Source organism: Solanum stenotomum, chromosome 7, assembly GCF_019186545.1.
Source record: "Solanum stenotomum isolate F172 chromosome 7, ASM1918654v1, whole genome shotgun sequence".
Classification (NCBI taxonomy): Eukaryota; Viridiplantae; Streptophyta; class Magnoliopsida; order Solanales; family Solanaceae; genus Solanum; species Solanum stenotomum.
The window spans coordinates 11,098,513-11,115,202 of NC_064288.1; the positions used below are offsets into that span (position 1 = coordinate 11,098,513).

At 33.4% G+C, this 16,690-nt stretch overlaps 3 protein-coding genes across 3 annotated transcripts in view; 1 reads left to right on the forward strand and 2 right to left on the reverse strand.

Moving 5' to 3' along the window:
* Nucleotides 1-7,325: 7,325 nt before the first annotated feature.
* Nucleotides 7,326-10,364, forward strand: LOC125871694 (BTB/POZ domain-containing protein At5g48800-like). The gene is made up of 4 exons (XM_049552339.1): nucleotides 7,326-7,789; nucleotides 7,868-7,934; nucleotides 8,085-9,257; nucleotides 9,612-10,364. Exons 1-4 carry the CDS (start codon nucleotides 7,725-7,727, stop codon nucleotides 10,128-10,130), a joined length of 1,824 nt encoding a protein of 607 aa, XP_049408296.1. The 5' UTR covers nucleotides 7,326-7,724; the 3' UTR covers nucleotides 10,131-10,364.
* A 2,487-nt stretch (nucleotides 10,365-12,851) lies between these two features.
* The window catches only part of LOC125871448 (cytochrome b5), a 10,473-nt gene continuing 6,634 nt past the window's right edge, over nucleotides 12,852-16,690 (reverse strand). Inside the window, exon 4 of the transcript XR_007447013.1 lies at nucleotides 12,852-12,899. The gene's annotated coding sequence lies outside the window, so the exon portion shown is untranslated. The remainder of the gene's footprint in view (nucleotides 12,900-16,690) is intronic.
* LOC125871449 (cytochrome b5-like) lies at nucleotides 12,912-16,690 on the reverse strand. Its single transcript, XM_049552035.1, has 3 exons — nucleotides 16,590-16,690; nucleotides 13,788-13,854; nucleotides 12,912-13,211 (listed from the first exon to the last, which is right to left on the reverse strand). Exons 1-3 carry the CDS (start codon nucleotides 16,665-16,667, stop codon nucleotides 12,955-12,957), a joined length of 402 nt encoding a protein of 133 aa, XP_049407992.1. The 5' UTR covers nucleotides 16,668-16,690; the 3' UTR covers nucleotides 12,912-12,954.

Below are 16,690 nucleotides of genomic sequence, written 5' to 3' on the forward strand. Positions count from 1 at the left end.
ACATCTCAAATTTCATCATGCATGCATGTTCAACTTTACAGATTATGATGCATATCTCAATACATTCAAAAGTAATGATCACATACCTTTTTTGCCTACATATTTATGTGATGTATATTCAGATGCTTACTATCATGATCTTAGTTAAGTCGGATCACAACTTTCAGTCAGCAAGTGATGAGTTTTTTTTTTTCGAACTCAATAATTTAGTCTGTAGTCATTTCTGTTCACAAGTATTGATTAAGGTGAGCAGGGGGTCATGGCCTTACTACGTACCTATATATATATTCATGAGTTTTAGTAGAGGTTTCATAGATAATCAATTAGAATTGTTATATTTAGTCTACTTTGTTTCAATTTTTATTCAGATTACAATAGTAGTATAGTATAGTATACAAAACAAACTTTATTCAGTGATGTATATTGAATTATGCTTCTACTTAGTCATTTTAGTCTTTACTCATGTTTATACTCAGTTTCTCGTGACTTATGCAGTATCAAAGGTTAGCTTGGCCGGGGTCCATATTAAGACTAGAGAATAGTCTCGAATTGGTGATAATATATGATACTTGTTCTTGATTGTTATAGATCTTGTTTAGTTGTCTATAATCATCGCGCATAGATTCATCCTTCTTCTTACAATTGATCATTCAACTCTTTTAACTATATAGCAGAATAAATGTAATTTTACACCCCTCGATCGATCACATCTTGTGTTTGTTAATGTTGAAGTTGACTTTAATTTCTTCTGCTTTCTTAAAACGTAATGTTCATAAAATTCAATCTTCTTACCTTTCAAAAGTTTATGACTACTCAAAATCTCCAATTCAAGTATGCTCACATAATTCAGTATCATGTGACATAATCTTGCATTGTCATAATTAGATAATTGCATTGACAAAGTTAATAATGATATTTTCGGTCAATGTGTAGAGACCATCCTTCAACATGCTTTTTAATTAGCATGTCTAAAAAAAATTCAGTCACCTAATTTATAGTTTCTATATACTTGTATTCTTGTTTATGATCTAGTGTACTCAAGAAAAAATGATTCTTCGATCTTCGGATCAATAACATATATAATAGACTTATGTAATAGTCATCCCAACTTTATCATGTTGGTGAATTCAAACGGTATCTATGTCAATTATTTTACTAGTTATATCATTGCCTTTATTACGGTTCTTCTATTTTTCTCTTAGTTGTTAAATTAATCTCTTTAGAAATCATATGTAGAGTATAAATAGAGTCTAACATTGATTTATTGACACGATGGACTTTACAATTGATAATTGTCTCAAATTAAGTGTCATCTTAGCAAAATAAATTTGTCCTAAAATAAGTGTCACCTTAGGAATTCAAGACAATAGGCTTTTTCAATTATACCCTTATAATCCACCTTCTTAATAGTATTCAATTTCCAACAAACATTAATTAAATAGCGACAGTTTAGTAAACTACACATTGTACTTATTGATTTTTTAATGGACGTGATATTTACTAATGTGACACTTGTTTTGGGACGAAGGGAGTACATGACAAACCATGGTATTAGCATTGCAAGCGTTTATAATGGATGCATTAGCATGGTTAAGACACATTTATCTTTTTCCGCATCCTTTTCATCGTATTTGTGGAGGGTATTTTTTTAAACGGAGAAGGGCCTACTAAAATGCCCCTCAACTTTTTGAATCAGGACAAAACTGCCCTCATTCATCTTTCGGTCTCCAAATACCCCTATCGTCAGCCTTTTGGCTCAAAACTACACTCCATATCAATCATTTAGCTCATATTTGCTCTTAGTTTGAGCCAAAAGGTTAACATCAATGATATTCGAGGTCTAAAAAGTAAACAAAGGGTAATTTTGTACAAATTCAAAGAATTGAGGAGCATTTAAGGCGTTTATCCTTTTTAAAAATAAATATTTAGTTTGGAAATTATGCAACGCAATATGCTATTTTTAATACACCAAATCAGACAATACATAAGAAATAATTTTAGAATAACTACTATCGATACTATTAATAAATCTTATTTAACACTATTATTATACGACCTACCAAACTACTTAATTTGCAAGATTCGTATCTAAAATTCTCTGGGAATATTTGATATATATATTATTTTTCATTATGTCACTATATTGCAAAGGAACATTAGGAGAATCATGATGGACCACCCTTTTTTTAACCAAATTAAGTTCACTCTTAAGAATGTGTTGTGAGGGTCAAGAAATATACCAAATAATAGAGATATATTAGCCAATAACCAATAAATTATATTAATCGAAAATGATAGAGAAAGTAATTTAGCAACTACATGCAAGAGGCCAAATTTAAGCTGAACTTCAATTCATAGTAAGACGTCTAATCTATCTAATACTATAATTAGAACTAGTATTGGGATGACTACTTTGATGAAATTTTAAGGTCACTTGTCCTATATCAAGTCAAATCGAATCCACGTAGAATTGATAAAATGATGAAAATACAAATTTAGTTGCCATTAATGCTTGGAAATATTGTGAATATATATAAAATCTCTCTGTCCTAATTTATGTGATGTACTTTTCTTTTTAGTCCGTTGAAAAAAAAATGACACATTTTTATACTTAGTAACAGTTTAACTTTAAAATGCTCGCTTTACCCTTAATGAGATGGTTTATAATCACACAAACATTTATGATTTGTTTCCGACCACAAGTTTCAAAAGTCTTTTTTCTTTCTTTCTTAAACTTCATGTCAAAGTAAACTACACATCACATAAATTGAGACGGAGGAAACATTATCTTTTGTCTTATTTATTAATGAGCTATACAAATCAAAATTCAGCCATAATTAGTCCAAGTCTAATTGCACATAATCAGTCACCAGTCAATTATTCAGGGTTAACAAATGGTTATGGGTCATATCATTGTTCAATATAACCACAAAAATCTAATCTTATTCTTCTCTTTGCTAGTCACATAAATATTTCTTCTAAGGGATTATATTTGTCATTTTCCAACCAAAGAAAGAGGAAAAAAGAGAGGGATGAGAGTGAAATAGTAACAGAATTGATTATACATCTACTTATTTATTATTTTTGTCAAGAAATTGAAGAGTGGTGAAGTACTCGTAGTCTACTTGGTCAAGCTTTTAAAAGTTAAAAATATTTATTTAAAAAGTTATAATATTTGATTAAGCATTTAAAGAAAAATAATTGTTTTTAATTTTGAATAGTAGCAAAGTTATTTTTTAAAATTTTTAAAAAATAATTGTTTTCCATAAATACTTTTGGAATAATTGACCAAGCACAAAATAGTGTTTTTATTGTAATAAAATTGATCTTCAAATTAATTATTCAAATACAAAGAACTACTCTTCCTGAAAATACTTTTTATTAATAAAAAAATATATTTTTAAATAATAAAAATTTAAAAACTAGGCCAAATAAGGCATCACACATGCCAAATTGTGTTGGGAGGGTCCGTTTGGGTCCCTACTGCGCATGCTTATGTCCATAAAGTTTGATTGTATTCAAGTGACTAGGAACATGATGGATTTTGACTTCATTATTATAAACCAAGTGTTCCAATATTTGTTCTTTACTTGGAGCAAACCAAATAGTAGAAGAGGTGGAACTTGTCATATCATAATAGAATCGTTCAAAATCGAATCAAAATCAATAATTTGAATAATTTTTTTTATTAATTTATCAGTAATGGGTAATTGATTTAATGGTTTTTATTTTTTTTTATTATCGAGTTATTGATTCTTAACGGTTTGAGGTTTTTTGTTAACGGATTAACCGATAACCTGATAGTAAATTAATAAATTATATTTATACCATTTTGGTATATAAAGTCCTTGACTTAGGATTTAGTTTCATATTTTTACTTTTGGCAGTCTCAAACTTTCGGTTATTCTAAAATGTATTAGTGTTGTTTTTTTAGCAAGATACAATTTATCAACTCATGTGCACGGTTTATTTAGTTTGTTACCATGTTTCTAAGTGATTTTCAATCATTTATTTTTTGAGTCAAATCTTAACGATTAAACCGATAATTGAACCGATAACGATCAATAATCGATAAACAAATAACCGATAAGCCAATATCATAATGGTTCTTAATGGTTTAGCATGTCTACACACCCAAATCGATTAATTGAACCGATAAACTTCAAAATCCAACCGAACCGACCGATACGCAGCCCTATTTCATAAACACTTAACTATTTTATTTTGAATTTTTGGTAAAAGTTAATATTATTTTATTATTAAATAGGTAACTAATAGAAATAAATTAAAACGGAGAGAATAATTATTTCTCAATTTAATTTGTATATTATATTTAACTAAATTTATTAACAGTAAAAAAAATACACTAAATGTGTACATAATTTTTAAATTATCTTTTTGAAAAAAAGGTATTCCCTCTATCCCAGTTTGGATTTACTTGGTCTAAAAAGAATGATGCAATTCAATATTTAGTATCCTCTGTCTCAATTTATAAGACTTATTTTTCTTTTTAGTTAGTCACTGAAAGAATGACATATTTCTATATTTAGTTATAATTTATTTTCAAAAGTCCATTTTATCCTTAATAAATTAATTTTTAATCACAAATATTTATAACTTATTTTAGACCACAAACTTTTTTTAAAAAAAAATTACGTGTCAAGTCAGACTAACTCATATAAGTTGGAATGGAGGGAACAATAATTTGTCTTTAAAATGCTTATTTAATCATTAATAAAATAATTTATAGTCATACAAACATTTTTGACTTGTTTTAGATCGCAAGTTTCAAAAATATTTTTCCTTTTAGATTCTGATTCAATTAAAACTACATTACATAGATTGAAACGGCTACGATTAATGCCACGAGAAGGAGGGTGGGAACACATGGGTCCGGGCTCTCTTCAAAGTAAAGAATGAATTGGTGGAAGGTAAGGTGGTGGTGGATAATGATGATATAAAATTATGAAAAGTGGCCACCGTCGCTCTTTTTAGGTTTATTTATCTCATTGTGTTCCTTCCTTTTCAAAACTTTTTTAGTGATTGGAGTGCAAAAGCCAAATTTTGCGTTTTATAATCTTACCAACAACTATTTTTGACTTACATGGTAATCATTGATTTTTTTGTTATTTCCCCCTATTCATGACAACTTCTTTTTAATTATGCCTTCTCTAAGTGTATTGATATTTGGTTATAAATATTTAAATTATTGCTAGTGATCATTTTACATTTTGATGCTCTTTGCGTGATTTAATGAGATCTTTATATGAATTCGAAACCTAAATGATGGAGAAAAATAAAAAAAATGATCAAATTAATGTGTCAGAATAAAGTTGACATATTCTACGTATGATGCACTAATGCATTAAATTAGTGACCTATATGTCATGCATAGACGGTCCACTAAACCAATACTTGATGAGTGTTAAGACATATGGACCTCTATAGCTCACTAAATTAGTGTGTAAATAAGTGTCATTAAAACTAGGATATAATTCTAATTTTACATGCTTTTTGATCACCTCTTTTTTTTTTTTTCCACATCATTTAGGTTATGGACTCCTTTACCTAGATAATTTGATTCATTATGTACTATTAATTATATATATTATACATTATGTATATTTGCATGTGTGCATTTAAAAGTAAGGAGCATGCACTACAACAAAAAATAACTTTTAGCGAGAATAAATAAACACATTAATAAAGAGTGTTAAAGTCTTTATCGGCATTAGTTAAGTGTCATTAGATCCAATGTCATTAAAGGCTTTAGGGACATATACGAAGAGTGTTAATTGCCGCTAACAATATATATTTAGTGGTAATTGAGCTATTGCCATTAATTAATTGCCGCTAAAGATCATTTTTTATGTAGTGATGTAATAAAAAGCTAGTGATTATTCATGAAGAAAAATATAACAGATGAAAAAAGTGAAAAAGTTATCCAACCAATGAGGATTGTGGTGCAGGAATGATAAGTACTCCTTTATTCTTAATTAAAGGTCTTGGATTCGAGTCTTTCTGCGTATGGAATCGCCTTCGTAAGCTTTACTAGACTTTCCGATGCAATTCGAATTTAATCAAGCTCCAAACCAGGCAAAAACAAAAAAAAGTTGTCCGATTAGCTTGGACACCATACCGCTCATTTAATAATACCCCACTGTGATTTTTTAATTCTTCCTTTCTTGAATTACCATTTTTTTATAATAATAATAATATTTTTTATTTTTTTCAAAGTAAAAAAAATAGGAGCCCAAATTTATCATACCCCACTAAGTGAGGTTGTGATATGCAATTGAGAAGTCACAATCAAGGAGATCACATGACCAAATGCCATCTGGTTTGATCATTTTAGTTATAATAAATATTCCAATATTATGAACTTGTTTTTTTCTTTCAATTATTTGTGTTTACAGCCCACAGCCACTGGCTTCAATTTTTTGCCCTTTGGATGGTAGCAAGTTATTTTCCTACAGCTAGATTTCGTATTATCTCAGCTTTGGCTCTTAACACCAAATCTTCAATAATTAATCAACTTAAAAAATATATATACATAGTTAATACTATTCTCTTTTCTTTTAATTATATTTATGGACTTAATTATTCAGTTCATGGATCAAAATTTTGTCATTGCTTGTTTTTTAATCTACAAAGAGAAACACATGGAATTATCATAACACTTGTTATACTTGAACAAAGAAAAACAACACTTGGTATATTAATATTTTCTTTTGGATAATACAAATATACCACAAGTTCCGTAGAATAGTATGATTCTTTCATTATTATATGCAAAAGTCTTGAGTTAGAGTTGAGCAGATGTGTCAAATGGACGGGTTGAATTGAGTTGAGTTGATAGATAGGGTTATTGACCCGCTGAAAAGCTACTTGTTGAAATGGACTAAAATTCACAACTCAATCTATCCAATTCTTACTAAGTTTTAATTGTTCTTTTATAAATTTTTAATAGCTAATAAAATTATTATTTTTCTATTATGGTTAAATATAACATATTAAATAAATAAATAAAAATTTAAAAATATTTTGACAAGATTTCTCATGACTCAATTTAAGCTACATCTCAACCCAATTTTTGGGAATCAATACCTTGCCCAAACTTGAATGAATTGGACGGATTTGAACGAATTGAGTAATACCTCACCCAAACTTGAATGAATTGGACGGATTTGAACGAATGGAGTTTGATTTTGAGACCCGAATTTAGAATAGTGAGTAGTAAGAAAATCATTTAATGTGTTTTTTGTCAAAAAGGAGAAAGCGGCAATGATAAAAGTAAAATATGTCAAAACAGAATAACGACCTTTTTTTTTCTTCCCGCTTTATTTCCCCTGTTTTCTTCTTTAAACTGAATCAAACTCCATAAATTTCTTCTTCCTTTTTTCTGCTACTCAATCAAATTTATATAACTTGATTCAACAGCAATAAGAATATATAAATGGTATAAATTTAGAGAGTTAATGGGGGTGTTTTTTTAAAAGAAATTATTGGTACTATCAAGGACATGACCCACAAGAAGAGGCCCATTAGTTTGGACAAGTGTTTTAATCTATGATTTGAGCACAAATAGTTTGATGCAAAAATGGCCAAAGAAGTAGATCAACATCAATATTTTACACTGTGTCTTTGTTCCCTTTGCCTTCTTTAACAACCTTCATATTCTTCCTTTCTGTTTCTCAAACTTGCAGTTTTTTTCACTAATCTCCATGGATAAACATCACTCTCAGCTGGCGCTCGCCAAGTGTTCACGGCACCAGAGATATAATGAATGGTTTGCGTTTTGATTTTTGTGCTTTTAGAACATCATGTTCTCTTCTTATTGCTAATCAAACTTTTGATCTTTGTTTAGGGTGTTTCGAGACGTTCCCAGTGATATAATGATTGTAGTAGATGGAGGCACATTTTCATTGCATAAGGTAATTCTCTTTTGTGTGTCTTGTTTGTAGCTCAAAAGACTTTTTTTTTTTTGGGGGGAGGTGATTTATATTGTTCCTTTTCATGACTAAACTGATTCGAAGTTCGTAGACTACAGTGTAAGGCTTGTAACATAGAAACATGTGATGCAGTTTCCTCTTGTATCGAGGAGTGGGAGAATTCGGAAGCTTGTAGCAGGGCACAGGGATTCTGATATATCGATGATTGAACTACTTAGTCTACCAGGTGGAGCTGAATCATTTGAGCTAGCAGCCAAATTTTGTTATGGTGTTAACTTTGAGATTACAGCTGCAAATGTTGCTCAGCTTTGTTGTGTGTCTGATTATCTGGAGATGACTGATGAGTATTCGAAAAATAACCTTGGTTCCCGAGCTGAAGAGTATCTCGAGGTTGTTGTAAGCAAGAATCTTGAAATGTGTGTTGAAGTCCTTAAACAATGCGAAAACCTGCTCCCTTTGGCTGATGAGCTGAAAATAGTTATCCGATGCATTGATGCTATAGCCTCTAAAGCTTGTGTGGAGCAGATTGCTTCAAGCTTCTCGCGCTTGGAATATAGTAGTTCTGGTAGACTCCATATGAATCGCCAGGCTAAGTGTGAAGGAGACTGGTGGATAGAGGATTTATCAGTTCTTCGTATTGACTTGTATCAACGAGTCATAACAGCAATGAAATGTCGTGGTGTTAGGCCTGAAAGTATTGCAGCTTCACTAGTTAACTATGCTCAGAAGGAGTTGACAAAGAAGTCCACTTCCTGGAATCAGTCGACCCAACCAAAAGTTGATGTGGTTTCAGGTTCAAATGACCATGAAAAAGTTGTGGTCGAGACGATTGTTAGCCTTATGCCTGTTGAGAAATTGGTTGTTCCCATAACCTTTCTTTTTGGGCTACTGAGAAGTGCTGTGATGCTTGATTGCACAGTTGCTTGTAGACTTGATCTTGAGAGGCGGATAGGATCTCAATTAGACATAGCTACTCTCGATGATCTTCTCATTCCTTCTTTTCATAATGCTGGTGAAACATTATTTGATGTCAACACAGTGCATAGGATCTTGGTTAGTTTTTCTCAACAGGAGGATAGTGATGAAGATATGGATGATGTCTCAGTGTTTGAGTCTGATAGCCCTACTTCGCCATCCCAAACTGCATTATTCAAAGTCGCAAAACTGGTGGACAATTACCTAGCTGAAATTGCACCTGATGCAAACCTAAAGCTGAACAAGTTCATAGCAATTGCTGAAAGCTTACCAGCACATGCTCGTACCATCCATGATGGACTTTATCGAGCAATCGATGTCTACCTCAAAGTATGTACAACCAATTGCTTGAAATGTGCTTCTCAGAAAACTTTATTGGTTTGAGTACAAGTTTTAAAATTTTATGGTTCTTTCTATCTTCGAAAACTACCTGTTTATAATGACTTAAATGAATATGGTTCCAAATTACAATAAGGTATTGTTTCATACTAATCTATTTGCTAATGACTTAAAATGGATACACAACTTTCTAGGAAGAGGATTAAGTACTTTACACAGAGTTCAGGATGTTTCCTTTAACAGAATCTTCTAAACTAATAAGTTCATATTACTAACCGAGTCGTAGAGCTTCCTTAAGTTATTACTTTTGACTAATTATCGATGTTCATCCCATGGATATTCCAGGCTCATCAGGCCTTATCAGATCCAGACAGGAGGAGACTATGCAAACTGATTGATTTTCAGAAACTCTCACAAGAATCTGGAGCACACGCTGCACAAAATGAACGCCTCCCACTCCAATCAATTGTACAGGTTCTTTACTTTGAGCAAATGAGGCTTCGAAATGCCTTATTTTGTTCTTATCCTGATGATGATCATAAACCAATGCACCAATCGTGGAGGATCAATAGTGGTGCTGTAAGTGCAGCTATGTCTCCCAGGGATAATTATGCTTCTCTAAGACGAGAAAATAAGGAACTAAAACTTGAACTAGCACGAATGAGGATGAGATTGAATGACCTGGAGAAAGATCATGTTTGTATGAAGAAAAATATGGAAAAATCTAACTCGCGGAGATTCATGAGTACATTCACGAAAAAGATTGGGAAGTTGAACATCTTTGGACATAGTTCTTCCAAGGAGTCTAGTTCCTCCTCAAAGAGGTCACAAGTTACTGATTCTAAGCTAACTGAAAGAACATGACAGACAAACTTCCTGTTACATAAAGTTACTTGGATAGGTTTTGGTTGCTCCTAGTGCAAATAGTACTTGTAATCTCTGTTCTCTATTTTTCTGTCCTCAGATCTTGTATATGAGCTTTAGAGATATGCTTTAGCAAGTCAGATTTTTCATTTTTCATTCAAGTAACGTAAATTTTGAGTTTCGATAAATCTGATCTCCAGAAGGATGTTTAAGTTATACACATTGATATATCTCATCTACAGAAATTGGACAAATATAACACTCATATGAAAAACCAACCTCCACAAGCCATATGACTAATACACTTGTTTTTATTTTGATTTATCTTTCTATTCTTTCGATTTTCTTGCTTTTCTCACTATCAGCAATTCATTTTCATGTCTCCAAACAAATGGACTAAATGCATGAAAGTTTATTCATTTTCTAGATGTATCGCTATGATGTTATCAGGTTTTCCATATGGTTCATTTTACTCTTTTCCTCTCTCAAAAGATAAACAAAAGGAAGTCCTTTGATGACAAGTGACAACTACCTTTCATCTGAATCATATTTTTGCTCCCTCTTTAGGCAAATTGTTTCATAATTTTCCTACTTTTTGTTCCTTTCTTTTTCACAGATATTCTAAGAATCTCAATGGTAATATTCAGTTCATCAAATAACATGGAAGTAACTCTTCCATTGTTTAGTAACAATTGGCATGCCAAAAGTCACCCTCAGATTGAGCTGCCCTCGTTCACTATCCGTCTTTCTCAAACAAGATTTCAGCTCAACTTGGTTGGAACATATTGTATACTGACAACGGTGGTTGGCTACTCGTGATGCTGGAGAATGGCTATGGCTGCTGTTGTAATATCTTTTAGAGTGCATAAATGTACTGTCAAAGGATGAATCATCAATAGACTGCTGAGAGAAGTTATCAGGTCCATTTCTATTCTCTTTAAAATCGTCATCCTCGTAACTTGCAACATACCAAGGAGAATTCTGAAGCCTGTTGGGGTGCTTACCATGTGTAAGGTGCTTTGGAGTCATTCCTGCTGTTGACTTAGGGAGCGAGTTTCGATGAGGAAACTGATGCTTTCCAAGATTATTCAAGGACTTAATTCCCTCGAACGATGAGCTCCAATCAGAGACTCTATGCTTCTTCAGGGTCTGCTTTTCCTTAAGATTTAAGTTCTGAACATTAAGAGGACGATTGTCACGATTCTTGAGGAATTGGTTTTCCCTGAGAAGTGAGGTTTGACTAGTACTTATAGAAGTAAAATCGTGGGAATCGTAACTGTTGAGTGTGGGGATTGCTAGTGGCATAAGTTGATTCTGCTGCCTTTTGGCCTTCAAAAGATCATAAATTGTCTTCTTAGGAACTATGTAGAACACTTTGCCTGGAAGCAGAACTGCTTCAGGACGAACAACGATCCAGGGAAATTTGAAAACATCTGGACGGGCAATGCAGTGTCTCGGGTACTTCTTGAGTACTTCTGCTGCAATAATAGGCTTTGTATGGGTCTCAACACGCCGACCAGGATGTACTAACTTTAGTAAACCTTCTTCTCTTGTTGATATACCCATTTTGTCAGTTTATTTCTGGACTTTCTGATAAGCTTATGCAAAAAATAACCAAAGGGGAGGGAACTTGATTACCCAAATTAGCAATCTTATAATATGTTAGTGTTCAAAACCTGACAAAAGGGTGGAGGGGAACACAAGAATTAGACATAGGAAAAAGTGGTGGCCTTGTTGATCAACAGTACCCAATAGATACTTGTAATTGGATAATATGATCTCAGAATGACTCAATTTGGTGGTATCTAGGATCCATTTTTTGTATACTTTGATGCTGCATAATATGTGACATAGATTGATATCTTCAAAGTTCATGAGTCAGTTAGTTATCTTGTTATTATCTACTTTATGTGACTCCATAACACACACTTACCATTTAGTAAACATCTCCTTTTGTTCTTTTCTTGAAAAAAGAAAACACTCTTCAACATAGTTTTGTATGTTTTCTTTTTCTAAGATCAATTTGTTGATTCTCAAAACTCTCATTGCGTCTTTTTTGGGTTTGTTGTTTAAATTATTTTTTTTAATTTTTAATTTTTTATGTTTCTTGTTTTGGCCATCTCTTTGAAAACATTAGCACTACTTGAGCATGAATCTAACTCCTCAGTTTGAAGAGATCACAGACCATGCCTTCTTTGCTTTCCTATCCTTCTTTTTTGGGATAATGTTAACATGGATGTGGTGTAGTGGATGGGGCTACTCATCCCATACTTCGGTAGGGAGCCCTACGCAACACAAGTCCAAAAAGTCGGGCTTCAATGTGAGTACCGAACATTGGATCGGAAACGCAAAAAGAATGTTTACATGTCTATCAAAAACTATCTCTACCTCACCTTTGAGGTATACACACTATCCTCCTCAGATCCCACTCAATGAGACTACTCTGGGTATGTGTTGTTGTAATGTTAACATGCATTCTGGAGGATCTTGTGAAAATTTAACATATCAACCACGCTTTTTGCTCGTTTCAAAAGGTAGGCATGCCAAAGAAAGTGGAAATATCCTAATAAATCAATACCCAAACAGGGAATTCAATTTGCAGAGACTATCAACTGCAGAAACAAAGAATCTTAAAGAGTACCACTAAAAGAAGGCCATATGAAGTCTGAGAAAGGGTTCATCGCTACAAAAGACAGTTCCTTACTATCCCAGTATCCCCATAATTTAACCAAGACTTGCTCAGATGACAGAGCCTCCCCCACCCCTAAACTGTTTTTGGCTTTTCTTTTCGACACTTACTATGTATTCCCCATAAACTCCATCTTCAAGCTGCTGACTGTTTGGTATAGAAACGGATGCCAAAAGCCACACCCAAAATAATCAGGGGAACTAAGAACTGGAGGAGCTTGACGACGAACTCTGATGTTTTGTCCTGGTTGTACTGAGGCTGCTTGGGAGGAGTATACTTGGTTTTGGTGGGAATGGTTGCTGAATCAATATCACCTACATAGTACTCATCCAACATTGCTCGAGCACTGCTGCTGTGGCCAACATCCTCAAAATCATCAGTCGCATCCGTTCCTGCACAAAGAATCAGGAACTCGCTCACAACTGTCTTCTAAAGGACTATAGTTCTTTATATCACTAAACTCTGAACTTTCTAACATATTACCCCTTGACTAAGACTCTTTACTCCTTCGAATCACTGAACTCAACTAGACCGTTAAATAGAAGGTTAAGCTTGTCTAATAAGTTGGTAATGGCAAAATATAGAAGTGATTGATATTTGTCTTTACAACTCTGATTTTATTACATTACAGATAACAACATCTAAGATTTGAGAAATTACTCCAACATCAATCAGTAAAGCTTCAGTTGGATGCCACGAAAGCTCCAAAAGAATGTACTTTTTGATGAATTCACAGTAAAATAAAGGAAAATAAAGTCATTTCTTGCATGCTAAAGAATAGAAGAGAAGGAAAGATTATAAAACAAAGTTTTTTCCTCAAGCTTCCTACACCTTTTCGCTTGACTTAATTTGGATGAAAGTATTTTCTACTTATCCCTCAGCTATCCGGCTAACTTCACTTTTCCTTCCCTGGAAACCAAAACCACTAAAATTCTAGTTGCAGGAAGGAATATGTCAAAATATATTACCAGTTGAAGATATCAGAACCTCATCACCTCCAGGGTGGTCATCCAAGAATTTTGTTACATCATATACCTGTAAAATAGTAAACAGAATTTTTTGAAGAAATAGAAGAAGCAAGGGAAAAAAGGAATATTAAAAGTGAGGTAACATGGAATACAAGGTGCAATTGATGCCAACCACTCAAAGTAATGCAGCATTTTGTTGCTCCACAAAAACTAATTATCAACAGCAAAGTATAGTTTAAGATCGGCGTATAAAAGCATAATTATGGTCATACGAGGGTGGTCCAGAGAACCAACTTTATCTAAGTTAATAAATTTGTTGGCAAATGAAGAAGATTTGGAAAAGTCACTATCAAGTCTCTCTATAAAAGATGAAGATAAGGTGCTCTTCAACAAACGAGAGAAGCTCGCCCCAAGGGACGACAATAAGAATCAATATCAAAGAAGTCACGACATAACAAGCAGACGAACCAAGGTTTCACTAACGGAAAATGGAGAAGTGCAATAATTGTGGAAAGAAAGGATACTACGCTAGAGAGACTTTTGGTACAAGGAAGTTGAACCTAACATAGCTACTTCAACTCAAAACAAGCAAGATGAGGAAGAAACTTGGGATTTTGAAACCTCTTATGTAGTTGAAGAAAGCAATCAATAGGAAGAACTTGTCACTCTCACTCTAACGAAGAAGATGAGCTCACACTTACAACTCTAAGTGAGAAACTGGTCAATTATGAACATGAGATCGGATCGTTGACTCGGGATGGCTCCAATCACAGGACAGATGATGAGAAAAGATTATCAGCATGAGTGAGTGAATATAAAGCCGATTGAAGGTGACCACAAATCATTCAAAAATGCAAATAACTCCAGTTGGCAAGACAGTGTTTGTGCCTCGTCACAACTCGGCATAAGTGGAACTTCAAAATGAAGTTATATTGAAAGATGAAGGTTACAAGCATACCAATCATCGAGGGAAAAAGCTTAAGAGTCAATCTATGTCATGCCAGCCGAAACAACTTATGTGGTATTTGATGAAGCACTAACATGGTGGTACAAATAAGTCTCTTACCAGATTCAAAATAATTAGAGCAAGAGCAACTTAAACTTGAAGGAGAAGGACAAGGAAGCAAGGCAGAATCAGAATAAGAGATATGTGAAAAACACAAATCACATACAAAGGAGATAATTTCAAAAAAAGATAATAAGAGCCCATGCAAACTAGAGTACATGAAACCCCAGAAGAGTTGAAAGGAGTCCAAGAAGTTCTGCGACCTCAACTAAGAAGTTAGACACGACCGGAACGCCCAAACAACAAATATATAAATGCTGCGTTAATTGAGGTGGTCACTATCAAAGAGACTACTACCTTTGACGAAGGTCCAAAGAGTAAGGACTAGAGTAGCCCGACTGAGGTTGAGATTCTCAAAGGGCATGAACATCATGATGCAGAGTTTCAGGAATAGCTCACAACGGACACAAAGAACATATTAAGTTGTTGTTAAGGGGGAGTGTTTAGAACTCATCACCAACTTAATTAGTATCTAAGATATTTCATAAAGAATCTAGAATAGTGAAAGAGTTGTAAACAGAAGCGAATCTAGAATTTTTTGAACATGGGTGCACCAAGTAAAATGTATTGAAGTGAGAATTGATCCTTAATCCTCAAGGTCAAAAGCTCAACATTTAACCACGTGGACCATTTAGACTTCTCGTAGTACGGGTGCAAGAATATAATATTTTACAAAATCTTAAAAATATACATATAAAATATCTAATTTTACGAAGAGACCACGGGTGCGGATGCCCTATTTTTTTTCTGTAAATTCGCCACTGGTTGTAAATAAATGAAGGAAGATCTCTAAAATAAGTGTTCTAGAGAAAAAAAAGTCCAGAAATATTCTAGAAAGGGTAGTTTTAGAAATAAACAGTTGAAGGAACATTTTAGAATAGAGTAGTAAATATGCTTAGCTAGATACTTCCATCATGGCCTATATTTATAGGTGGTTCATTTGCGATGTAGGTTTGTAGTGTGCTCAAGTAAATAATGTTGTTGAAGCAAGTAACAAGTGAGAAATAAGAGCGAGGAACAAATAGAGTTGCTAGATTGTGAGTGCAAGAAATATTGAGTGTCAAAATTGTAAGATCGAAGCGGGTTTTTACTTTGCGATAATAAAATTCCAAGTTATTAGCAACCAATTGTGCCCATCAAATATTCAACAAATAATACAAACCATAGACAATGACTCCCCACCCCGCCCCTCAATTCAATAAAACGGAGGATAAGAATCTCGCATTCTAGCAGGAGTGAATGAAGAATTTTGCCAACTGTTTCAGAAGCTACTGAAGAGGAAGTCAGAGCTTGAGTGTTGTGGTGTTTAATAATCAAATATTTACCACTCATGTCTCCAAATCCAAGACTGAAACTTTCAAGTTATTAGATTATCTCCCTGCAATTCCTAATAGAAAGACATAGATATGTTGCAATTCACATTGAGGGAATCAAGAAAACTACCGATTAATTTATGAAATCCAATAATGCAAGCCCCTCAACCCACAAAACAATCAAACAACAGGATGAGATCATACCCCATCCCACTTCAAAACCCCATTGCCTCCACATAAAAACAAGAAATAAAAGATGGTGGTCTACAAAAAGCATAACATAATTTTGATAAAAAATCAATCTTTTAACACATACAACTAATCAAGATTGAATCTTTTCCTTCTATTGTTTCATTATTTGATCAAAGAGTAAGATCTAGGCAATGAAAACATAATGAAATAGGAGAGATCAAGAAATTATACCTTGCCACTAATAACCAACCAACAATCCTTAGCGCTGTTGTGCTGGGAGACCTCAGCCAAAGTGTAGACCTTAGCCATTTATGAACAAACAAGAACCAAAA

Bases quoted from the DNA above. Each gene is read 5' to 3' on its own strand.
- LOC125871694 (XM_049552339.1), top strand. From the start codon at position 7,725: ATGGATAAACATCACTCTCAGCTGGCGCTCGCCAAGTGTTCACGGCAC. The intron at 7,790-7,867 runs GTTTGCGTTTTG...ATCTTTGTTTAG, and splicing joins CACCAGAGATATAATGAATG to GGTGTTTCGAGACGTTCCCA. The intron at 7,935-8,084 runs GTAATTCTCTTT...CATGTGATGCAG, and splicing joins GCACATTTTCATTGCATAAG to TTTCCTCTTGTATCGAGGAG.
- LOC125871449 (XM_049552035.1), bottom strand. From the start codon at position 16,667: ATGGCTAAGGTCTACACTTTGGCTGAGGTCTCCCAGCACAACAGCGCT. The intron at 13,855-16,589 runs GTATAATTTCTT...ACTATTTTACAG, and splicing joins GGTTGGTTATTAGTGGCAAG to GTATATGATGTAACAAAATT. The intron at 13,212-13,787 runs GTAATATATTTT...TTCTTTGTGCAG, and splicing joins GGTTCTGATATCTTCAACTG to GAACGGATGCGACTGATGAT.